Source organism: Neolamprologus multifasciatus, chromosome 16, assembly GCF_963576455.1.
Source record: "Neolamprologus multifasciatus chromosome 16, fNeoMul1.2, whole genome shotgun sequence".
In the NCBI taxonomy this organism is placed as follows: domain Eukaryota; kingdom Metazoa; phylum Chordata; class Actinopteri; order Cichliformes; family Cichlidae; genus Neolamprologus; species Neolamprologus multifasciatus.
The window spans coordinates 5,072,360-5,097,704 of record NC_140454.1 but is presented as its reverse complement, the minus strand read 5'-3'; the positions used below and the strand labels follow the sequence as shown (position 1 = coordinate 5,097,704).

Genomic DNA, 25,345 nt, shown 5'->3' with positions numbered 1-25,345 from the left:
TTGTGGAAGAATTGTGGATTCTGGATTTAGTTAAGAATCAGTAAGTGCATCCTGTAGATGCACAAAGAACTTCAGGACAGAAGTCTTGAGGTTTGTTCAGATGCGACTTTGCAAACTGTCAATGGAAAATTGTACTTAGTAGTCAGTATAATATTTTAATGATATAAGTTTGTATATGGTAGAATACTGCATGTAACCACTTGTGTTTAGAAGTATATAGTTGGTGGCATATTGAAGGAATGTCTCATCCTAGGAAGTCTGTAACATTCCAGGGTGTTCTGGCGTTCACCCCCACATCCTAGGAGCATGGGAAAAGGTCGTACCTTGTTTTATTGTTTTATGGTAGGATTAACGTAGTTATATCTGTTTTAGTCTAAGTGCTTTTGTTTAGATGAACTGCTGGACTTTGAGTCCAGCAGGTTTAGGGAAGTCATTTATGGGGTCACACTCTGACACACACACACACACTGAAGTATAAATAAAGACCGGGGCAGTCTCTCATTTGCAAATCTTGGAGCCTCACTCTTGGTGTGTGAGCTCAGGAGGCTGCCCTTGCTAGCAAGAAAATCTGTGTGTTTCTCCTCTCTGATTCTCTGCTGAAGAAGTGTTTTAGAATATATCTCTTAACACAAACGTTAGCTGTGCTGCCACCTTCTATTTAGAGAGAAAAGGCTTTCTTTTGGCAATCTTTCCAAAAACGCCATACTTGTTCAGTCTTTTTCCTAATTGTACTGCCATAAACTTTAACATGCAAACTGCGGAGGCCTGTAGAGTCTGAGATTCTGGGCAGCGCTTCTGTGTTTTGCAGTTTCTCTCAGCATTGCATGATCTGACATTGGGGTGAAGTTGCCGGGATGCCCGCTCCTGGGAAGACGGTCAAACATCTTCAATGTTTCAATTTTATTCATTCATGAATAATTTTTCTCTTTCAGTTCCCTGATAAAACCTTATACCTAAAAAATGGTGTACTCTCTTTTCATCATGTCTGTATAAACAACATACCTGCAACATCCATGGTTGTTGCCTGGCTGTTAACCATCACATAGGCCACATCTTATATGACAACTGATAATATCAAGCAGAAAAAAAATTGTAGGCACCATTGTAGGCGTACATACACTTCATGCTTCAAGATAACAAACTCAGAAACGGCTACAAAACAGGTGGACACGACTGAATGTGCTTTCCTTTATTTGCAATAAAAAATAGGTATAAGAGCTCCCTTTACAAATACGCCAGGGAAATGCAGCACATTGTGAACACTGCTCCCATGCAGAGAGCGCGTGACTGCAGTGGAGTCACAAACATTTGAAAAGGAAACGGCAACACAGAGAGAATATGCATTTATATGCACACTGACAATGTAATTATAGCCACGACCTAATCTGCTTAAAAGTCTGCATAACGAGACTCAGGACGCTCTTTATTATTGACAACTGCTGAATTCCATCCGTAGGATAAATATATAGAAATCTTCTTTCAGACATTTAAGTAGAATTTTCTCATTTACATTCATTTTCTCACTAAGAAAATCCACATGTGCAAAATTATGTCATGAATTTTTAAAAACCTCCGTTTTCTTCCCCCCCTTTTTGGCATGCTTCATATGTTATTGCTAACAGACACTGTGAGAGCTTGAAATTGTGGGTAGAAACCCAAATTTAACTACCAGATACAAAGAAACTCGAGGCCAATTTAAAAACAAAAAAAACCCAAAAAGGAAAAAAACTTTAAACATTATGCAAATTTGGCTTACAGGATCATTATTATGCGCCGATTTTAGGATTTTTAAATCAACAACTGTTGATGCCAAGTGCCAACAGAAACAGATCTGTAGCAGCAAAAACATTTACAAAAGAAGAAAAAAAAAAATTAACTCTTTGCAAATGTTCACATCGACATGTCTGTCAGGCATCAGAGATACATATAAAGTGCTTGGGTGATTTCATATCAACATATCCAACTGCTCATTAGAAAAATCCAGGAATTCCATTACAGTGTGCATGTAAATGAACAGGAAGAGGATGAGAGAGAAAGATTGTTGAAACGTTCCTTAAATAAAACATTAAAAAGGCCTTAGAGTTACAATTATACACAGAAATTCACCCAAATTAAATTCGAACATATACGTACACCTAAGGGCATAGCAGAGTGAGAGAAACAAACATAAAAATACACAATCAGCCCCTATAACTACATCTGTACTTGAAGTCCCAAAGATATGCTACATTTAGGACTTTAAAAATAAAATATCCAGATCAGCATTATCAGGATGCATTGTTATCTGCTCTTTCCTAAACGCTAGCACAACTTGAGTGATGGAGATTTAAGCTTTAGTCTTACGCTCAATCGCTCTTCAGAACGAGTGCAGATGCAGAGTTGCACTTGATCTTACACACTGCAATGTGTGGTGGTTTTTAGTGTTAGCATGAGTGAAATCACAGTCAACACAAAGGCTTTCATGGCATTCATTCCTTCCTTTCACACAATCTGAGGTACTGATGCTTATGCACCAGAGTTTCAGCTCAGGAAGATTTCAAGCGAGGCATCAGCTGATTGTCCGCTTTTTTTATTTTTTATTTATTTAATCCTCACCAAGTGGGCCGGGCAACCTGGCAGAAACCCCTGTATCTGTCTTTTTATTGAAGAGTGGATGGAATCACAACGCTGAATCTGACTCCAGAGTAATTTAACTCCAGGGTAAATTGCCAAATTATAAATGTAATGTACACTGATTTTATTCTGAAAGCTCTGACAGGAAGTGTGGATTTGTATCTTCTCCTTTTTGCCGCCTTTTCGGGGTGTTGGTCTGCCCGAGTTGTTCCTCGTCCACCATGCTGTCTTCTTTAGAAAATAAGCTACACCTTTCATGATAAATACTGGATTGTAGGAGTGCGGTCCTAAATGTCACAAGCGAGCCTGATGAAATCTGTATATTAAAAGGAAAACAAAAAGCCGATTCTGTATGTGTAGTCTTGGGGGAGGAAAAAAAAATATCTACAACCTACAGCCTGGTCAGTACATTCACACATGCTGCCATCATGCAGCAGCATGTTTTTTGGTTCCCAGTTGTGAATCCTGAACACCGCACAGCTCTGTTCCCATTTTGTTAAACACTGCTTAAAATGTAAAGGAAAAAAATCCTCTTGAACCTGAACACACTGCTTATGTGAGAACAGGTTTTTGTTCCTTCATAGAAAGAGCCCATGTTGACCATAATGAAAGCATTCCTACTCAGCTCGATTGATTTTTCCTCCTACAAGACTGAGAACGCCACATCAAAGATCACTGGTTTAGAAGTGTGTTGTGGTCGGGTTCACTCATGAGTAGTGAAGCTGGTTGGGAGATGCTGGATAAAGACAGAAAGCAGGAACACCTTCATGCCAGTGCTGTGACCCACCTGACAGGCGTTCGGGAGGGCTACGTGACGCAGGAATGAGCATCTGAGAATAAACTGACGCAGGAGCAGACGAGAGAATGAACGAGTAAACACGCACAAAGTGAATCAGTCAAGGAGCGACCCGACGAACGACCGAACGCGTTTCTGAACTGCATAGATGCCAGAGCGGTTCTTCCAAGCAGCTCCTCCATCACCGTGGCCTCTTGCGAGTGACAAAGATGAGGACTCTTCGGATGGCGATGAGGCGATCCTTGAGGGAGGTCATGGCCAGGATTGTGAGCTGGGCACGGTTTTCCAAGGGAAGAACAGCGAGCAGCCACCAGGACCAGGCTGGACCACTGGGACTGGCCTGTAGCACAACAAAGATTTGTTCAATTTAGAAACAGTTTAGAAAAACCTTCAGTGGTCACATGACTTAGATTTCTAGTTTTCTAATGGAGTCATTTTATGTGACTTTAGAAGACAATCTTTGTTTTAAAACACAAAGCCTTTCTATTTTGCCATCTGCAGCCAAAACAGTTACTCACGTAGGGTATTAAAAAGCATGCAAACACTGGGAACCTTGCAGAATATGAAATGCACACATTCATTCAAGAGCAAAAAGAATTTTCTGTGACTATTCCTGAGATGTTGCTGATTTTCTTTCTTTCCTGCCATCACAAGGTGTTTATCAAACTTGCGCCTTTATTTATAAATGAAAATCTGTGAGTCAACACTGCACTTTCAGACCTGTGGGTCCGGGTCTTTGCTGGGAAGGTGTCCAAAGTGGCTGAGTATCTGACTCTTCATGTTGTCTTTCAGAGATGTGAACCAGCCGTTGGCCTGATCATACACCGAGTCGTGCAGCTTCAGAAGCTCTGTTAGCTCTTCCCCCTCCACCTGATCAGACAGACATATTTTATATGTGTTTTAGAAAAAAAAAAACAATAAACAATGACATGTTTTTTTCCCCTTCATAGAGACTCAGGTTTGGTTTTCTCTGCACTGCTGAACAGTGACAGGCAAAAAACCCCCGAGCTCTGCTTTGTGTCACTCTGTGATTGTCAGTAGTGTGATGTAAAGTGTCTGAAATGGTTCAACTGACAGAACATCAGCACATCGCTCCTCACGCCCACCTTCTTGTCTTCCAGGTACTCAATCTTAGCAGTGTTGTAACCATCTCTCTGCCCGTGGCTGAGGACCTTGAACCGTGACACGCCAATGGTGTCAACCACTGAACGGCCATCGGGAAAGAACTTCACGTCTCGCACCTGAAACACAGCATTTCATATCAGCACTCACATGATTTCTATCTGACTGCTCACAGAGACGCACAAGAAAATCTGAAGAAAGAAATACCTGCAGCATACAGCCATAGTCAGCAAAGCCTTTGAGCTCATCAGCGATGCACATGCCAAACTGCTTGGTACCAGTTTCCATTGAGCGGCGAATCATCAGGCGGTAGCGTGGCTCAAATACGTGCAGAGGGCAGGGGATGGTGGGGAAGGCCATGGTACACACAAAGATGGGCACTTCCTGGTTTAGACTGCAAGAGACACAGTGAACAAATTGTTACTTTTTGTGTGTGTGTTTGAATAATCAATAGGTTTTCTAGAACAATCGTGAATGTGTGCACGGGTGTGTTAGTAAAACTGACTTGGAAAGCTCCTTCATCTCCTCTTCATGGATTTTCTTCCTCTCTGCCAGCTCATCTCCTAGGTAACGCTGCAGGACTTCCTCCATCAGCAGGGTCTTGTTGTAACCCCTGCTAGCTAGATACTGTAAAAATACACAATAGCACATTTGCCTGCGCATGAGCATTACAAAGAAAAATATTACCGTCAATTTATTATTAAAGATTTTATTCATTCATTCTTTTCCTGAACGAGTGAAACCTGCATTTTTTTGTCTAATCGACAGTTCAAAACACCTTCCATCGCATTTACAACACATGCTACATTAAACATTATGAACACAGAAAAGAAAACACTAAACAGGAGTCACACTGACATCACTACCCTCTATGAACAAGTGTACCTCAGACAGATTCTCCTTGCACAGAGGACAGTTGGGATTGTGGTCCAGACAGCGTTCCAGACATTTGAGGCAGAAGGTGTGACCACAGGGAGTGGCCACGGGCTCGTAAAACAATCTGGACGACAAATGAGCAAAAGCACCCAGCAGAATGCCAACATGACAAACTTGCACACGCTAATTTAACAGGTCTTAAGCTGAAAATGCTGAAACTGAACTGGGTGAGCTTACCTCATGCAGAGTGAACACTCCAGGTCTCCACTGTCCAACAGCTCAGCAGGAACTGATCTCCCTCCACAAGCAGCAGTCGTCTGACGGATCTCCCCCTCATCTGCACAATAAATTATCATCCTCAGCACAAGTTTGAGCAAAGCAAGATTCCTCTTTACCTCAGCAGCACATCAAGTACAAACATTAACGTCTGTATTGTTGGCAAAAGTAGGCTCAGGAGCAGGGAATGCACCGATACCGATACTGGTATCGGGTATCGGGGCCGATACTGTAAAATGTGTGTGTACTCATACTCATAAAAGTTAACCGATACTAAATTATTTCATTAATCAGAGGGTGGCTTGTCATTTCTGTTGTAGTTTTTTAGATTGGCCACTAGGGGGCCAATTATTATTTTATTTATTTTATAATTTTTATATTTTATTATTCATTTAATAATAATTATTTTGTTTGTTCGTTTACAATATGGACACTCTGCAACAATTTAAAAGTTTATTTTATTCTCAAACCTAATTTGTATTTATTTTATTCCAAACAGAAGTGTTTATTTATTATTCTGAAAGCTCGAGACAGTGCCAATAGTTCAGTGATATTTTGTAAAATTACAATGTGGAGATTCTGCAATAATTTAACAGAAGTGCTTATTTTTCACTTGAAATTTTTTTGTGGTCATTTTTATTAAGATTTTATTTTTTATCGGCAGAAATAAATCATTTTAATTCATATGGAAAATGCAAAATTTGCTTTTCATCGTTTTCCAACATAACTAAAAGACCAAAACTTATTTCTGTAGAGATGAGAAACTGTTTCTAAATGAGTCGATCAAATTTGATGCCTCGTCTACTGGATAAGAACGGCCCCTGGCTGGTAAACAGAACAGCTGCAGTCCACCATTCGTCATGCCCTCTAGAGCAGCTTCTGCTAACACCAAAACTAAAACATCTCAAGAAGAGAGGAAAAAACCTCTGTTTTTACCAAGAGCAAACACAATGCACTCCTGCTATATGAAGACCTGAGACAAAGAGACACTTATTTTGAAGCCAATCTCCTCACAGCAGTAGGCAAATCATTAGTGTTAACACGCTGCATGTCTAATGTGTCTTAAATGGTACGCTCAGAGAAGTGTTGTGCTGAAACTGATTCTGCAGGACAATCAGACACTGTGAAAATGTTAATGAACTCAAACGTGTAAAACGCTGTGTAGAAAAGAACTGTGCAACAGAAAATACTGTTTAATAGTGATTATATGTCCAAAAAACTCCCTCTGAGGAATTTCTCAGCTGTGGTGTTGTATAATGATTATGTAAGCATCAAACCTAATCATAAACACCATAAATCCCATATCATGAAGCTGTCATAAATTCAATATACCCCTGCAAGATGTGGGTGTTTTGGGGATATTGCACCAAATATGAGGATTTAATAAAATACCCATCTAGATGAGCTATGCTGCATAGTAACGCAGGCATCTGTAGATACATGTGAGCCTCATGGAACAGCTGTGCGTGGCTGATGATGAATGAGTATCTTAACGTTCAAGACCGCCACAGCTTTCTAGTCCATTACCTAACCAACCTGATTTGCGTGACCTACATTCTGAACATCCGCTTTTCATTTTCTTGACACAGATCTCGTTTTAAATAGTAACACTACATGCTAATGCTATTTGGAAAATTACATGACTGTGACTCATTTTCCTTTCATTATGCAGCCAAGATTTGGGTGAAATTACGCCCTCGTATTTTGCTGTTACACTTGAAATAGAAAACAGCTTTTCGCAAATTTTCAGGACAGATGTGACGACTAAGGATTTCTCAGTGTACGTTCAAATTTAACGCCTCTGCACTGCTCAGAAAAGAGGGAGAAGAAACAAAATGTCCAGCAACCTGCTGTCCTAATCCATGATCAATGTAACAATAAGAAAAACATAATATAACTCATCAGTTTAAATGAACCAGTCAGTGTCTCACAATGTCAGTGAATACACTAAATTACGAAATTAGACATTTTGGTCCTGAGTAGTCAGATTAGCTCAAGTTACTGGAGGCTGAGTCAGAATCTTAAAAACCCAAATAAGGACTCCAGGGCTCTAGAATAACTTTTTGACATGGGCGCACCGGTACGCCTAACTTTAGGCGTACCGGCACAAAAGTTAGGCGCACTCAAATTTTTCAACCGCATCGCTTATCACTGCAGTTTTACATGTGCACTTTCTTTGGGGGGGGAAGTCCATACAGACAATATTCATTTCGAAATTATTAGCTAACAAACTTGTGCTTAAAGTGCTTTGTCAATATTGTAGAAAATGTTAAACTTAATCATCATCTCGGCTCCTCTGACGACCTGTTTGCTGCTGTCTGTTGCTGAAAGGCAGTGGGGAGAGGGGACACTTGGGCATTTATTGCAGCATATAATGTGTTTCCTGGATACACTGCTGCTTTTTCAGCATTCAAAGATTGATGGCACCGTGTCAGAGCACTGGCTATGAATTTCAGACAGATCAGGCCTTAACTTAACAAAAAAGTTATCAATCGTTCTTTTCATCTTTTCTTATCACCCACAGCTACATCCACTTCTCTCAGGCCTAGACTGCTCACTAGGGCTGGGTATCATCACTGATTCTATAATCCATTCGATTCTGGTTCTCAAAGTCCTAATTTGACTCAATTTAGCCTCAGACAGTCAGAAATATTATCATTCTGATCATTTATCACTACTGATACATGTGAGACTTCATCAGAATTGTGAACATCACAGCAGATGCCTTTGTGTGAAAGTAACTGAGAATAAAACACAGAAAAATATGAAGGAGATTTTCCTGGTCTGGCTTTTTATAGCAGATAACCTTAAAAATATTCTGCAATTTTGCACAGGTGCGACCAAATTTTTTTTTTTTTTTTTAGTCGCACCACTGAAAAATTTGGTCGCGTTTGCGACCAAATTGGTCGCACTCTACAGCCCTGGACTCCTTAAGAAACTTTTAGAAGCCTTCAATATCTGATATCTTTCAAAGAAACCAGAGAAATTCTTCAAAACATCATTGCTATTCATGTCTTTATGTATGCAAAATCTGTTCTGTAGTGCAGGTTTCAGAGAGGATGTGACGTTCAGTGATTTTAAACCACTAAGTAGGACTGAGTGACTCTGTTGCTGATCCTGTTACCTTGTTTAATTTTACCTCAGTGTAATTTGCAGTTAGCAGGCTTTTTGTCAGTCTGTTAAATCCATTTTCTTTTCCTACACATACTGTATTCTTGTCCTGTCAAATTGGCAAGATTTGAGAATTATCGATGCAAGGTCATTATCAACTGGATCCTTGTGAAAAAGGGTAGAATACATTTGTTTTGCAATAATGATGGCAAAGAGGAGAATGAGCAAATGGTAAGTAATGACAGAATTGGGTCACTGCAGTTTAGCAGTGGCTCAGTGTTTATGGCGATGATCATCAACTGTGGTTCAAATCATGAGACGGAGAGCATGTGATGATGCAGCACTGTTTGAGCCAAAGAGCAGCATTTCCATCAGCTGAAGGATACACTCATTCTCCGAAGGGAGTAATTCCTGGTACTATGTTTTCCATTTCTTTTGCACCTTTAAGCATCCTAATTGAATATGGAGTGCCAGTGATGATAAAACAACCCTACCAAAAATATCTACATTTTACCCTTTTCCACTACAGGGGTTAATGTTAAGAAATAAAATTATATTTAACTGAATTATTTTGGTTTCATACCAGCTCTGAGAAGTTTAGAGGGAGGGCTGAAGGGTCCATCACTCTTGTGTTTCCTCTTAAGGCCACCAGGGGGTGCTGGCAGTGCAGCCAAAACATCAGCCAGGCTCTTTGTGCTGCCCTCCCCTGGAAAAGGGTCCGATTTACCAGCAGACAGAGCACAGAGTCTGGAGGATGAGTCGTCCACTGGAGGGCTTTTAGTCACAGTGAACTCTGAGTCCTGGAAACAAACACACAGACAGAAAAATACGTTAGCATATCAGGTGGATTAAAAAAGAAAAAAAGAAAGAAAAAGTATGATTAGTTCAAAAGCGCCTTTGTGGAAGATCTATACATATTCAGAATTACAGACAGTATTAGATGCTACTACAACAACTCTCACTCGAGTAGTTTTGGGGTTGGTTGCAACAGATGTATTTGTTAAGACCACTTGTATATCCATGTATCAAGATACAGTCAAACACCTTATAAATAGCTACTTTTTTCCCCCTTCTTCCTTATTCACAAGCGCCAACCGCAGCGAGTACTTTGATTTGGCAGATTCTTATACATATACAGTTACCTGTGAGGAGGAGGAGCCTGGTTTCTGTGGAAGTGGCCTCAGGGAACTGAGCAAGGCAGGAGGTTTGATGAGACGCGTAGCCAGGCCTCCTTGCAGAGGGTGCAACGGCGTTGGAAGATCCTCGTTCTCAAATACGGAGGAGAACAGCTCGCCCAGGACCTTCAAGGTGAAACAAAACAGGTGGCTAATTAACAATCGCAAAGAAGCAAGCACAGGAAAGTTTACCACAAGAAAGTCGCCAAAAACAGGATCAAAGACGGCTGTATACTCATTTGCACTCCCCATTTATATCACTCTCAGGAAAACTGAAAGCAGAAGGCTTTAACTTAAAGCACTTTCTTAAATCATATTTTGAACAAAATCTATATTATTCCCATTTCCTTTAAAGGGTAGAGCCACATACAGAGAGGCTTTGTAATGACACTGGCAATAGCAGAATTTACAAATGAGAAACCTTCTTTCAGCTGCAAAATTGAGCATCAGCAAAACTAATTATTCTATCACGTAGTTTTGTAGGCAGCACATGGTTAGCGCCGTTGTCTCACAGCACGATCTCCCTGGGCCAGTTTTCTCCAGGATCCCCAGTTTCCTCTCATGCTCCCAAGACATGCAAGTTTATTTAAAAGTTTACCCGACTATAGTTTATTAAGAGGTTCTGAGAATTATGACATGTTTTAGTCTGTATCAAATTACATATTTCACACCAACAAATGGTTCTGTCTTACCTTCTGAGCTTCCAGTTTCACTTTGGCCCAGTCGGGCTTCAGTGCCACACACAGGAAATACTCTTGTAAGGCTTCATCGTTCCGGCCTGCTTTACTCAGTGCTGTAGCTTTCAGATAGTGAGCCTAAAAATGACAGAAAACGTGTTTGATTTTTGAGGCATGGGCTGTGATAATGACATGAAACCAAATGTCCCTCCTTTATAACGTTTTGAAATTTACAGTTTAGAGAATTTGTTACCCAGATACACAACTATTACTGGTACACGCACTGACCCCTTGAATAAAGTAATAAATAGGAACATTTTTTCCTCCTCGTGACATGCAAATTCTAAAAATGTGTGTTGAGTGGATAGACACTGGTCCAGGCTATCTGACTATGGCAGAGAACCTGCATGTCACAGAAGGTCAAGAACATCATTGTACCATTATTAGTTTCAGCATCTTTTTATTGCCAGAAATGATGACTGGTAATACAGGAAGCAGAATATTTATTCACGGTTTATTTTTATACAGAGAAGTAGGTTAAGCAAACCATGCCACACGCCACAGCATTTATAACCTAAGCTAGTTTGCATTACCTGTTCCTACATGGGACACACACACACACACACACACCAAATTATAGACACCAACAGCACAGGGCAGAGACTGCAGTATAATAAAGTAAGGTAAAATAAAAGAAGCAAGACTGCACGTCCAATTCATCTTTAAAAACTGTTTTAGTTTAACAGGCTCACAGAGCCAGGGCCTATGTTGGAGAGGTTGTGGTACCCCCATGGCAAACCATTTTCATGTCTTCTGGGCCTGCCCAAGGATCCAGCCATATTGGGGGGAGGTGGCCATTGAGATAAACAAAATAATTGGGATAAAAATAGACTATTCATTTGATATGTTGTATCTTGGCAATTTACCTAAGGCACTTCCACATAAAGAAAATTATTTATTGAAAATACTTTTGACTAGCAACAGAAAGGCCATAACCCGAAGATGGCTAAAGGCAGACCCTCCAACTCGGGCCCAGTGGCATGGGATAGTGGAAGAAATTTTTGAAATGGAAAGATTTACCTTTGTCCTTAGACTTGAGCTTGAGAAATTCAAGAAGCTCTGGGAAAAATGGATTGTGTACTCCCTTTGTACTGAACAATTAAATATTACCATGATGTAAGTAGATACTAATGTTGGGAATGTGTATGTCTTCCATGCTGACCTAAAGTTTTGTATTCTCATACTGTAAATTAATAAATAAAAAGTTATAAAAAAAAACAACTGTTTTAGTTTAAGTTTATAATGATCTCAATCAGGCTCTAGTTTGAGTTCTGTAAGCTAGTAGTTCCACATGTTAATAAGACAAATAGAAAAATGCCATTTTAGAAAATGATTTCTGTGCCCTGCAGTTTCTAACAGATGTGCTGCACAAACCTCGAACAGGAAACACAAAGTCACAGTTGAATATGTGAGCATTTGTATAATAATTGTAGATTAGCAAATTGCAACAAACATTGAAATACTGCAATCTTGCTGGCTTCTTATCCAGACTTTGCCCATTTGTATTTCATTATAAGAGGCCTGACTGTTTGGAGTGATGCTCGTGACCAAAATGTTACACAATAACTAACAACAATGAGAATGTATAAAAAGGGATCGACAGCATGAAATAGCAAATATAAGTTTGTTTTTGCAACTTTGGTCACATTTGAGCAGCTGGACTCTCAGTGACAACTACTGAATGCTGCAGCACTTAATATGAAATGTGACCATTATTTTTTGTCTTGGTCTTCATTCTCACTCAGGTACATTTAATTTTGTCCTATAAATCACTTCAAACTTTCCCCCAGTTCAAATTTTTCATCTTACCTCTGTCCACAGGGTTTTTAGCCTGCAGAGACTGCTGGCATCCTGCACTGCCTGGCTGAAATTCTGCATCTCCAGGTGCAACTCAGCCCGCTGATGCAACAGTCTGCCTGAAGAGGGCACTGTACACAGGGATGAACAGACATCAGTTCATTGGATAGGTCTCCAGGCAATAGACTGGTTTTTCTAGGTCTCGCAGAAGTAGGGCAATAATGTAACATGTGGCATGAGACCAGTTACACGTGTTAGAACACCATGTAACTTATGTCGCAACTCTAATAACTGACATCAGCCACACCAGCGGACATTAACATTTAGTCTCATCTGCTTGGAATGCATGCCTACATAAACACACTGCTTCATGCATCACGTACGCAAATTATGCACTTTACTAATGATCAGATAAAGCACACACTGTACCCAAGTTGGACTTGTCGTGCGTTACTTAACCAAACTGTCATCACTGGTTTCTTTGAGAAGGATGAAAAAGTTCCAGCCTAAAGTATATTTAACCATCTTTGTCTGCATGGCTTTTAGTTGTTCAACAAGCGAAATAACACTCGCTGTCATCTAAGATTTCAAAGCGACCTGATAGTTAGTTCATAACATAATATACAAGTTGAACAGGTATTCATAACGAAATAAAGACATTCGTGGAACAGCTAAAAATGGCACATGGTTGTAAAGAAACAGGAAGAAAAGTTTGCAGAAGTTTAGGTGCTCAGTTGCCACCGTCTTCTAGTGTTAGTTTCATTACTAGGTGTGTGTATGTGTACACAACAGAGCCAATGTTTCAGTGCAGAAAAAGCAACGCAGTTTCTACAATATCCGTGCAGCTTCATAAGGGGTTCAGAAATCTGGTGTCTGAACCTCTTGGGCAAACTTTGCCCATATGATCAGGACAATCAACCAAAGTATGACAGTAAACAAACAAGAGGACCAGCCTATCATCAATGTGTGGGACATAATAGTTGGGGGGAAAGTATAATATAGAAAGAACTACGTGGCTCCGTTACCATAAAAACCGCAACTAATAACATTTTTTGAGACTCATCATTTATCTGACTGCATTTTCTCCATCTCTTTACACAGATGGAGACCACTTGCAAATATGTAAGACTATGTTTTACATGCCGTACCCTTGCACACCACACATATTATCTGCTAAATTTATAATTCAATTACATGCAATCCAAATGACAGATACCAGACGGCCTCCTGCTGTCTTTGTTGGGAAAACACTGGCTGGCAGTGACAAAACTGTGAAAGCACTCTGTCCTCTCATCACCCAGAGTCATTCACAAGACAGAAGGCATGAATCAGTATTGATCTGGGGAGAGAAATGCCTGAAAGGATGCCACAGGGATGGTGCATAGTCCTTTTATCTGAACTGTGATTTCGGGATTTTCAGCTAAATCAGGCTGATCAGTTTTATAAAATGACATTAAAGCGAGAACAGCAGAGAAAACCAAAGAGGAGTCTGAAAAAATAATTACAATTAAAAGCTGCTTTAATAAGTAGGCCAGATGTGGGAGGGGAAGGAGGAGTCAGTTTTAACTTTCTGAGGATTCAAACTGTGCAACATGATCTTGCCATGGCCCATGATTTATGAAACACACTGGCTGCCTTTATGTAATGTGCCAACATAACAGAACACTCCGTTTTATAATGTTTAGGACAATTTGTCCTTAAAGTTACCAGAAAAATAAATAAATAAAATAAATGAATAAATAAACATGAAGCAAATGAGGGTGTTAAAATAGGCTGTTGTTTTTCTGTTTAAGTACAATTAATGACTAACTACCGTTCACCCAAACGTTACCCAACACTGCTTATCCAACACCATACATAAGGGGAGGAGTTAAGGGTTATGTCAAACCAGAGACAATACGATGGCCTTCTTCTAGAAGGACACTGACCCAACCCGGCCAGACAAATCTGATGAATGTATTCATACAGCAGCGACTGAGCAAATAAAATTTTCGGTTTACATAACGGAGATCACATAACAGTGGAAAAAGTGAGGCATCAAGTCCAGAGAACTACATGCAGCTCTGTGAAAACTGCACAGCCCTGCCAAGTATAAAGAGAAAAGCAGCATTAAACAACCGCTTTGCTGTTTCTTTGCGTGCACGGGTACTGCTTTGGTAAAGAGGGACGGCACGTCATGTAACGCCACACCTCGATACAATCCAGATAGGAGGGGGTGGCGCCCCTCATCGGTGACACTGAGAAGTTAAGACTTAAAAAGTAGGTCATTGCACAAAAACATTACACTTTTAATTGCAATCTGTCAAGTTAAACACTGGAATTAGCACAGAGTTATCTCTCGGTGCGCATGTAGTGGCTCTGTGCAGTCTTACCTAGATCCACTGCTCCGTTGTACTTCTCCAGAGCATCTAAAAGATTCTGCTTTTTCCACGAATCCTCTCCTTCGATCCATAATTTCCTAGCTTTACTCTCAGTTGCAAACAGTTTGTCCAAGAGGCCGCTGAGTACAACGTTTATTCTCCGGCCGTTCGGCAGTCCTTCTTTCCTGCTCAGATTTTGTTTGCAGTGTACACAGTTTGTGACAGAGTCGTCATCTGTGCAGCGTTTGCAGAAAGTGTGTCCACACTCCACGGTTGTAGGCTCGTGGAGCAAACACTTGCAGAGATGACAGGAAAACAAGTCCAGGGCTTCATCATCCTCACACTCCCCACTATTTTGAAACCCGTCTTCCCCGCTGCTGCTTTTATTGCTCCCGTTTACCGTGGCGTGGATGCCCAGCTCTTTCTCACGCAGAGTTCGGGCGATGGTTTCCACCAGGAGTTGAAGCTCCTCCGGGCGCAGCTTGCCAAGGCTGGCCGCTGTACAGTATGAGTCCAACGCTTCAGATATCCGCCCGGCACGGGATAGCGAGTCGGCCTTCCTCAAACACAAGCCCCTGTCAGGCTGCTGGAGATCTGCGAGTTGGGAGCTATAGATCTCTACGGCCAAGCTGAAGTCCCCGGCCCGGCTGGCCTCTTCTGCTACCTCCAACATTTCAGGGCAGATCCCCGCAGCTCCTGGATTGGAGAGCGGGTGGACGAACACTTCGCCCTGGTGAGACCTTAGTCCGGTCTCCATCTTCTTCTCCCGACGGGAAAATCAGACGCTTAGAAGACTATGAGAGTCACTGAGAACATGGCACAAGCACACAAACTCCCCACCATAAGAAATCATTTCCCCAGTTATTGCGCACGATCTTTAACGTTTTTAAATGTCAACCCAGACTTCCAGTTGTGTCCAACTCTCAGTGATGGCCATGAGTCCGATCTATAAGACCTCAACCCAGATAAAACAGGGCGCCTGTGTAGCATGGCTGGTCACCGATAAGTCCCAGTATCTGATGTAGATTCACTGCAAACACCTGGAGGTTGAAGGTCGGCGTTATTTATTACAAAAACTTTCAGCGTATCGAGGACGTCATCGCTCCCTTTACAACGCGGAGGTAGTTTTATTTATGTCCCGTCTAAAGACAGAAACTTCTTTAGAAGAAGAAAAAAAAAAACACACACACACACACGCAAAATCAGTCTACGGCATGTTTAGGTACGAACCGGTGGGTAAAATCCAAAGAGCTTAGTAAATAAGCAGCTTAATTTCCATGGATCGTGCTAACTCGTAGTTATGATGGTAAATATCCGCAATAAAGATCAGGTTTCGAGCCACAGAAGTCCCATATAGAGTGGATAAATGCTAGCCACAGACCCACAAGCTCATTATTTCTCCAAGAAGTCACAGCTGATCGGCCGCGTTTATATAAGAGAGCCCGGGAGCAGTTAAGTCCGGGGAGCCAGCTAACGTTACTACTGGTTAACTGGACAACACATACTGCCACTTCGCAGTTTGTTAAACTCCGGAACTCTTTCAGAACCGATATCCCCCAAAAATGTGCATTTATACGACCTCGAAAGTCATTTCTTCGTCTTTTACGGCGAGGAAACCCAAACAAAAACAAATCTGTCACCGAAGGAATCCATCTTGGTTGTTAGCCAGCTAGCTTTGAGCTGCTAAAGGTTCTGCTTTGGGATTTCGCATACAATTCGCCGAAGCAGACGCAGGACGACACGTGACACACGAGACAAGCTCCTATTGGCCCTTTATGTGGCTCACTTATATAACTCAATAATATTGTATAACCTTTGCAGATATCGCTGAATGAGTGTCTGTGTGCTTTACCAAAGAGACACTTCACGTTTTTTAAATTTAAACGAGGTCTCACACATAATATTATAAAAATAGTAAAACAAGAGAAACGCAGCTTTCGGTTCTGGTTGAGTTACTTTATTCGCTTTATAGTTTCATCGGTGGGAGTTGATTCATTGTTTTATGTAATGCTTTATATAAGCAGTGTGTCAAGTCTGGTTTTGGATTTAAAATGCGGACGACATGTTATAGTTAAGAGCTATTGCTTAAGCCAAAGGGGGAAAAAGTCTGGTGTACGACCTTATCTTTTGGATCAAGTAAAGCTTTTGTTGTGCTGTTAAATACTCCATAAAGCTGTGACCCAATTTAGGTAATGGGAATCCACACAAGGGTGAATTCTTTTAAACGAAAGAAAGGTTGTACAGACCCTGCTGCTAAGTATGCACAACGACCGAGAGGGTCCCAAACAGCTCTAGGTGCATTGGGTTTATATAATATATCAAATATATAAAGATAAGCAAAGTTAATTTGTAACCTTTGTTTTGTTTTGTTTTTAACTTCCTCATACACACAGGGAGAAACGAGGTAAACGATTATCAGTGGATGAGACATATACGACAAATTAGGTCCTAAGCTTGGTTTGCATTCCAAACACAAATCCACCCTGTCAGCTCCACCTACCAAAATTAAACGACCTAGTTGAAAAACGTGTGCCCCAGTTACCTCTTGCATACCAAATGTAGCATCATGTCAACATTTATTTTGTTTTTGGTGTGTTGTTGATGGACAGGACTGAGATACAGGAACAATGAATAAAACTAACACCAAAAAAATGTACAATTTGTAAGTTATTTAGTGCTAAATCAGCTGTATTCAACATGTGTACACTAACCACCAGAACTCTGCCCATATTATTGTCTATTTACTTTCTAGAGTTAGATATGAAAATGTGTCACAAATAACATGTAAAGTGAAACAGGTGGAAGGGGACAGGTTATATACTCTTTAAAAAGATGGAAACAGATGGAAATATTTGGAACAAGTTCTACGTCAGCATAGAATGAGTACAGCTTGTATGATACTGCTGATTTTCAGTTTGGGGACAACATCATATTGACTGGCTAAACATATGAGATTTAAGAGTTTCAGCTCCTTTATTTGTCCTCAGCGTTATGTTATGTAGACAGTGAGTTTATCTAATAAAATGAAATGAAATGGGATTATGTTTGTTCAGCTCAGAACACTAAAAACATCTACTTAAAATATTGGTGTCATTTTCTTCCAGAAAACGAGACCCTGGAAAGAGAAAAGAGAAGATGTGTTTCTAATGATCACTATTGATGTCTGTGCATTATCCAGAGAACCCCAAACAGTTGCTGGAAATATGCTGTATGTTCCCCAAACCCCAACAATCAGATGACCTCCTATGAGCAAGTACTTGGCAACTGTGGGAAGTAAAAACTCCCTTTTAACAGGAAGAAACCTCGGGAAGAACCAGGCTCAGGGAGGGGCAGCCATCTTCAACAACTGGTTGGGGTAGAGGGAAGGGGGATTGGGTTAAAAGACACACTGTGGAACAGATCCAGAGATTAATAATAACTAATACTTAAATGCAGAGCGGTGTATAAACACAGAGAGTAAAAAGAAGGGATTGTAGAAGAAATACTCAGTCAGTCCATCATGGGAAAGCTCCCAGCAGCCTAGGCTGGTTGCAGCATAACTAAGGTAGGGTTCAGGGTCACCTGATCTAGCCCAGGGCCCTGAAAGCTGAGGGCTCTGCCTCCCATTCTACAGGGTGGGCCATTTATATGGATACACCGTAATAACATGGGAATGGTTGGTGATATTAAAGTCCTGTTTGTGGCACATTAGTATATGTGAGGGGGCAAACTCCTCAAGATGGGTGGTGACCATGGTGGCCATTTAGAAGTCGGCCATCTTGGATACAACTTTTGTTTTTTCAATAGGAAGAGGGCCATGTGACACATCAAAGTTATTGGTAATGTCACAAGAAAAACAATGGTGTGCTTGGTTTCAACGTAACTTTATTCTTTCATGAGTTATTTACAAGTTTCTGACCACTTTCTTTTTATGTTCAATGTGCTGCCCATTGTGTTGGATAGTCAATGCAACCCTCTTCTCCCACTCTTCACACACTGTTTGTTAACTTCACCATTCACATAAAAGTTAGCCTCATCATTGAACAAAATCTTCTGCGTGAACTGAGGGTCCTGTTCCAATTTTTGTTTTGGCCATTCTGCAAATTCTGTGCACCGATCTTGGTCATCCTCATTGAGATGCTGCAGTAGCTGGAGTTTGTAAGGGTGCCATTTGTGAGTAGCTAATATCCGCCGAAGGGATGTTCGACTAATGCCACTCTCCAGTGACATGCGGCGAGTGCTACGCTGTGGGCTCTTGCTGAATGAAGCTAGGACAGCCACTGATGTTTCTTCATCAGTGACAGTTTTCTTGCGTCCACATTTTGGCGAATCCAACACTGAACCAGTTTCACGAAACTTAGCAAGCAGTTTGCTAACTGTAGCATGGGAGATGGGTGGTCTCGTAGGGTGTCTTGCATTGAAATCTGCTGCAATGACCTGGTTACTGCGTTCACCAGATATCAACACAATTTCGATCCGCTTCACCTCTTCGACATGTCAATGGCTGTGAACAAAGAGAAACTTGTAAATAACTCATGAAAGAATAAAGTTACGTATAAACGAAGCACACCATTGTTTTTCTTGTGACATTACCAATAAGTTTGATGTGTCACATGGCCCTCTTCCTATTGAAAAAACAAAAGTTGTATCCAAGATGGCCGACTTCTAAATGGCCACCATGGTCACCACCCATCTTGAGGAGTTTGCCCCCTCACATATACTAATGTGCCACAAACAGGACTTTAATATCACCAACCATTCCCATGTTATTATGGTGTATCCATATAAATGGCCCACCCTGTACTTTTAAATACTCTACAAGAAAATAGTCCCTGTTGGGATTTTAGTGAAACAAACTTAAAGCTGTAAATGTCACATGTGTAGCAACTTTCCGTGATTGCACGTGTCTGATGGGGCAGCGGTCTCCAACCTTTTTTTGCGCCACGGACCGGTTTATGCTCGACAATATTTTCATGGACCGGCCTTTAAGGTGTCGCGGATAAATACAACAAAATAAAACTAGTACCGGTACTGAAAAAAAGAAGATTTATTCATAACACACGTGAAAAGACCCAGGAAAACCGAGTAAACGATAAAAACGATAACAAAATAACGCTGAAAACCGATAAAAACCCTGAAAACTATACATTTCACACCTGAGCCTCAACTCTCGCGGCCCGGTACCAAACGACTCACGGACTGGTACCGGTCCGAGGCCCAGGGGTTGGGGACCACTGTGATGGGGTATTGTAAAACAAAGGAGACTTTTTAAGAAAATAAATGTCTTTATGACACTCTAGCCTTACACCACTCTTGTCCTTTTTTAAAAAAAGAAAACGCAGAAAAGCTTCATGCCAAAACCTGTTTTAAAAACATGTCAGCATATAAGATGTCAGCTATGAAATATTTGCTTTTCATTGTGCAGCCAAGATTAGGGTAAAATTATACGCCTCCACATTTTAGGTTTAATAACGAGTGTGTTTTTCAGTAATTATCTAGAGCAGGGGCTATCAAAGTTCAAAATCACACATCAGACACACTCAGTACTTGTTTACAGTTTTCTCACCATCAGAAAGACAACAGCTATGTCTGTCAATATTAGAGAAGTTTGCTTCTTGGGTGGTTAAAACAGACAAGAAGAGTTTAAACTGAATACAAAAGCTCCCTTTGTGCCCCAAATATCATAGTATGATCATGCACGAGTGTCCTCGTTTGTCTTCACACTTTAAATTTTATCAGGAGCTGCTGCTGGGCTTTGGAGCCGTGAATCTAGAAGGAAGTGGCGGTGGATGTTTTCTCAGTGTACATTCAAACTTAACACCTCTGTACTAGAACAGAGGAAAGGGAAGCAGCCAGCTCCCAGCATCCAGTATAATAACTCAAAGTGAAATATACAGGGTCAATCTCATGTTAATAAAACCTCCAGAATTGTCTTTTCTTTTTGTGCCCTTTTGCAGTTCTGTTAATCAGTTTTGCATTTACACAAGGACAATAGGTATTTGTTTGTGATGTAGGCAGATATCACAGGAAAATGCACAGGTTTCTGTAAAACAGAAGACACCATCTAAAATTACCTTTATGGTATGAAGACAGGTTGTGCTCAGGTGTATATAAAATACACGCACACATACACACACATATATATATATCTATATATATATGTGTGTGTGTGTATATACACACACACACACACACACACACACATATATATATATATATATATGTGTGTGTGTATATATACACACACACACACACACACACACATATATATATATATATATATATGTGTGTGTGTGTGTGTGTGTGTGTATATATATATACACACACACACACACACACACACATATATATATATATATATATATATGTGTGTGTGTGTGTGTGTGTGTGTATGTGTGTGTGTGTGTGTGTGTGTGTGTGTGTGTGTGTATGTGTGTATATATATATATATATATATATATATATATATATATATACACACACACATATATATGTGTGTGTGTGTATATATTGTCAATATGACTTAAGGGGAACAGATTTCTTTAAAAAAAACAAGATAAGGACAAATATAAAGCAGAGATGTGGTCTGTTAGAGGAGTTAACCTGTGGAATAGTTATGACAGTGATTTAAAAAGGTGTAGTTCATTTTCCTTGTTTAAAAACATGTTTAAAAATAGAGTATTAGAAAAATATATATATCAAGAATGAAAAGAGCAAAAAAAACCCCAAAAAACCAAACAAACTCTTGATTCTTTTGCTTTGATGTAGTTACTTATCTAAGGTGTAAAGTTTTTTGTTTGTTTGTTTGTTTGTTTTGTTTTTGCTTTGTTTTATTCTTTGCTTCGAGCCCTGTGTATAGGTGCTGCATGCAAAAAGATCTTTTGTTAAAAGGGTTGGCGTAATAAGCAAATGCTTCAGCCAATACCTTTTGATTAGCCTTGTCTCATGCTTTCTTGCTTTGTGGTAATCTTTATTCTGTCTTCACTGAGATATTTGAATGCTAATCAATAAAATTAAAATTAAAAAAAAAAGTGTGTATATATATATATCTGTGTATATATATATGTGTGTGTATATATATGTGTATGTGTATATATGTGGGTATGTGTATGTATGTATATGTGTATATGTGTATGTATGTGTGCGTGTATGTGTGTGTATGTATGTGTGCGTGTATGTGTGCGTGTATGTGTGTGGGAACTTATGGGAAAGGAGACCTCTTGGACATCAACCAGCGTGATGAGAACTATTGAAAACAAAAGAAAGAATCTTTGCAAAAAAAATTATCTAAGGAGAATTAATTTATTTGACTCTGACCCCAGTCCCATCCGCTAACATGGAGGAGGCGGGGTTTATGACCTATACTGCAGCCAGACACCAGGGGGCGATAGAGACGTTTTGGCTTCATTTTTGGGGCGCTGTCGCGTCGTCCATGTTTTCTACAGTCAATGGGATGGGATAAACACAGGGTTAAAATACGCCGTCCGCCGTGACTTGTTTTTCAACTGCTGTTTCAACGACAAAAAGAAATCAAAGGTTTCGTCATATAGCAACGGTTGCTATGGGCGGTAACGGCTTCCTTTGATCCTTTGTATTTGGCCCCGCCCCCAGCGTCTCAAAAGTTCTTAAATTGGACTAACATAGCTCCATTTCTGTAGCAAAAGCGCAACATAACTTAACTCACGTTTAGCGAGGGAGAAAAAAACGAAATACATTTCAGAAGGTTACTGATACGATAAGTCAAAATAACCCATAATAGTCCAAATAAAAATAGCCAGCATGCATAAAAATACTAATAGTACAGAAATTAAGCAAGTGACAGTGGAAATCGTCCGCCCTGTTATCCAGTCATTTTTCGATCAGATAACATGTAAACAGTGGAATTCACTAAGATCAGGAAATCCTGATGTTGCCACAAAAATTCTCCTGGCCGAGTTTATTGTGGACTTAATAGAAATAGCACGTGATCAAATCGTACGTGCATGTAAAAAAGCAAACATTCCAGCGACAGAGGAGGGTCTGTCACCCGTATTTACTGACAGCTTTTCTCAGGCCTTTGCAGATGTTCTGCAAGTCAAGGACGGAGACCATACAAGCAGCTCTGTGGAACTAACTGATCTTATGGTAAAAGAGGTTGTACAGAGTGTTAAGTCTGCTGACAGCGAGTCAGCTGGGAAGGAAAGGATAAGGCAGCGCATTATTCCTCCAAAAAAACTGGAGAAAATGGTTAATTCTGCCGTCCAAATGATCAGAGGGTTTTGTTCTAAAGTAAACTGTATGCCCTCATTTAAAAGGCGGACAACAAGTCCAGACGAAGAACCACATAGTTCTACACAGGTAGAACGTCTGGACATTAAAGTAGACCTAGAGAATGTTCTAGAGAAAGTTGTAGGCAAAGAACAAGAAATGCATGTAACTGGCCACAAGGACAGCTTAAAGACTGAAACCTCTAAAATTGTGCATGCAACTATCCAGGAGGCTGTCAGTGAACTCAGTGAGATTATTGACGAGGAACTGATTAAACTTGCCAAATATAGACCCCTTCTATCTGATATTGCTGAAGAGAATGAGAGTTTTATATCCAGTCTTGCTAATTCAGTGGTTGAAGATATTTCAGAAGGGCCCTGTGGTTCTTGGAGTCTTGCACAAATCAAAGAGAAGATTCTGCAGTCATTGAAAAAAGCTGCCGATAAGATTAAATCATTCTTTGCAAAACGTTTTGCAAAAGTAATGATTCTTCGCACTGCCATACAACTGTGGAGCAGATGCCACAGCACACCCGCTGCTAAAAGCAGTGAGTCAGTGCAGAAACTGGTTGAAGATGTCAACTCTGTAATTACAAACAAGGAAATCCTTTCACAGGGTAAATTAGTGGTGTCTACAGAATTACTTACAGATATTCTGCACCAATATACCTCGGAAGGCACGGGACCTGAAATTGTCCCAGAGCAAATCGTCACGGCAGAAAGACAGAATATTCTGCATAATGATCTGCGAGCTATAGCAAGGCGCTTCTTGGGACTATACAGATGGTGGTTAAATATCCAGGCAGAGAGCCATAGCCAAAGAGTCATACTGGCTCTATTAGATAAGCAGGAACGCATGTTATCACTGCCATCAGTTACCACAGAAAATATAAAACCCAGCCCAGTGGCAGAGTTTTATTGTAAAGCCAGAAAAGCAGAAAAAAAAGCAAAGCTTCAGCTCATCCTGCACAAGCTCATCTCTACAACCTTTAAAGAGGCAAACGTGCCGTGCACATATCAAGACCCAAGTCACATCCTCACTTGGCTCTTGGACTATATATGGGCAGAACTGGAGGATGAAGAGATTTATATTACACCCAAAACTTTTAAAACTATTGACAAAAAACTTCTGAAAGACCTCTGCAACACCATGGGCTTTGTAGAACGTGTTATAGTTTCAATGGAATTACAAGAAAGTGAAACTGCAAAATGCATTTTGGCTAGTTTAAAAGATCGTCTGGGAAAACCAAAAGCGAAGCGTTCTGCCATTGTCAGGTTCTTTTGCGCACTGGGCAGAGCCATCGCCAAGCCATTCAGACCAAATACTTAGTCACCAACTTTTTTTAATCTTGAAAGAAAGAAATGATCCAGTCTTTCAAGATCGATACACAATTCACACAATTCCTGTATTCCATCTAAATTTTCAGCTCTCCTCTGCCCTCTGTCCCCTTCTCTCCAAACACCTCTCCATCAATTACTTTCTCCCCTCCCTTCTTCATCCCTTTTCTTTTTTCAGCTTCATCCCCCAACCAGTCCCGGCAGTTGACTGCCCCTCCTGAGCCTGGTTCTGCCGGAGGTTTCTGCCTTTTTAAAGGCAGTTTTTCCTCCCCACTGTCGCCTAGTGCTTGCTCAGAGGGGATTGTTGGGGGTTTCTCTGGGGTGGCTGTAGCTCAGGTGGCAGAGCAGGTCAGCCACTAATCAGAAGGTCGGTGGTTCGATCCCAGGCTGCCTCCTGGCTGCATGCCAAATATCCTTGGGCAAGATACTAACCCCATGTTGGCCTACTGGTGGTGGTCAGAGGGCCCGGTGGCGCCAGTGTCCGGCAGCCTCGCCTCTGTCAGTGCGCCCCAGGGCAGCTGTGGCTACAATGTAGCTTGCCATTACCTGTGTGTGAATGTGTGTGTGAATGACTGAATGTAGTGTAAAGCGCTATATTCAGTCATTCACACACACATTCACACACTGGTGATGGCAGCTACATTGTAGCCACAGCTGCCCTGGGGCGCACTGACAGAGGCGAGGCTGCCGGACACTGGTGCCACCGGGCCCTCTGACCACCACCATCATCTCCCTACCCTGTGTTCACTTTATAAAACACAGGGTAGAGAGATGGGGGGGGGGGACACAATAAACATAATTCACTAAATTTGACATGTGTCAGATCAGTGTCTTCATTCAAGAATAATTCTTCTTAATTATAAAAACAAGAAATGAGTAATAGTGTATTTTTGTGTATAATATTCATACTTTATTCGTT

General features: G+C 40.7%; 2 protein-coding genes across 2 annotated transcripts; one reads left to right on the top strand and one right to left on the bottom strand.

The window, feature by feature from the left end:
• Window positions 1–1,168: 1,168 nt before the first annotated feature.
• Window positions 1,169–16,575, bottom strand: lonrf2 (LON peptidase N-terminal domain and ring finger 2). The gene is made up of 12 exons (XM_085135973.1): window positions 14,876–16,575; window positions 12,516–12,634; window positions 10,662–10,784; window positions 9,937–10,095; window positions 9,378–9,594; window positions 5,645–5,744; window positions 5,417–5,531; window positions 5,037–5,158; window positions 4,739–4,925; window positions 4,516–4,650; window positions 4,130–4,279; window positions 1,169–3,749 (listed from the first exon to the last, which is right to left on the bottom strand). Exons 1-12 carry the CDS (start codon window positions 15,618–15,620, stop codon window positions 3,591–3,593), a joined length of 2,331 nt encoding a protein of 776 aa, XP_084992099.1. The 5' UTR covers window positions 15,621–16,575; the 3' UTR covers window positions 1,169–3,590.
• Window positions 16,576–22,368: 5,793 nt separating this feature from the next.
• On the top strand, window positions 22,369–25,016 carry LOC146500075 (uncharacterized). The gene has a single exon (XM_085135976.1). The coding sequence runs from the start codon at window positions 22,622–22,624 to the stop codon at window positions 24,416–24,418; it is 1,797 nt and encodes a 598-aa protein (XP_084992102.1). The 5' UTR covers window positions 22,369–22,621; the 3' UTR covers window positions 24,419–25,016.
• Window positions 25,017–25,345: the final 329 nt, after the last annotated feature.

Bases quoted from the DNA above. Each gene is read 5' to 3' on its own strand.
- lonrf2 (XM_085135973.1), bottom strand. From the start codon at position 15,620: ATGGAGACCGGACTAAGGTCTCACCAGGGCGAAGTGTTCGTCCACCCG. The intron at 12,635-14,875 runs GTAAGACTGCAC...CCCTGTGTACAG, and splicing joins CAACGGAGCAGTGGATCTAG to TGCCCTCTTCAGGCAGACTG. The intron at 9,595-9,936 runs GTAACTGTATAT...GTTTGTTTCCAG, and splicing joins CAGGCTCCTCCTCCTCACAG to GACTCAGAGTTCACTGTGAC.
- LOC146500075 (XM_085135976.1), top strand. From the start codon at position 22,622: ATGCATAAAAATACTAATAGTACAGAAATTAAGCAAGTGACAGTGGAA.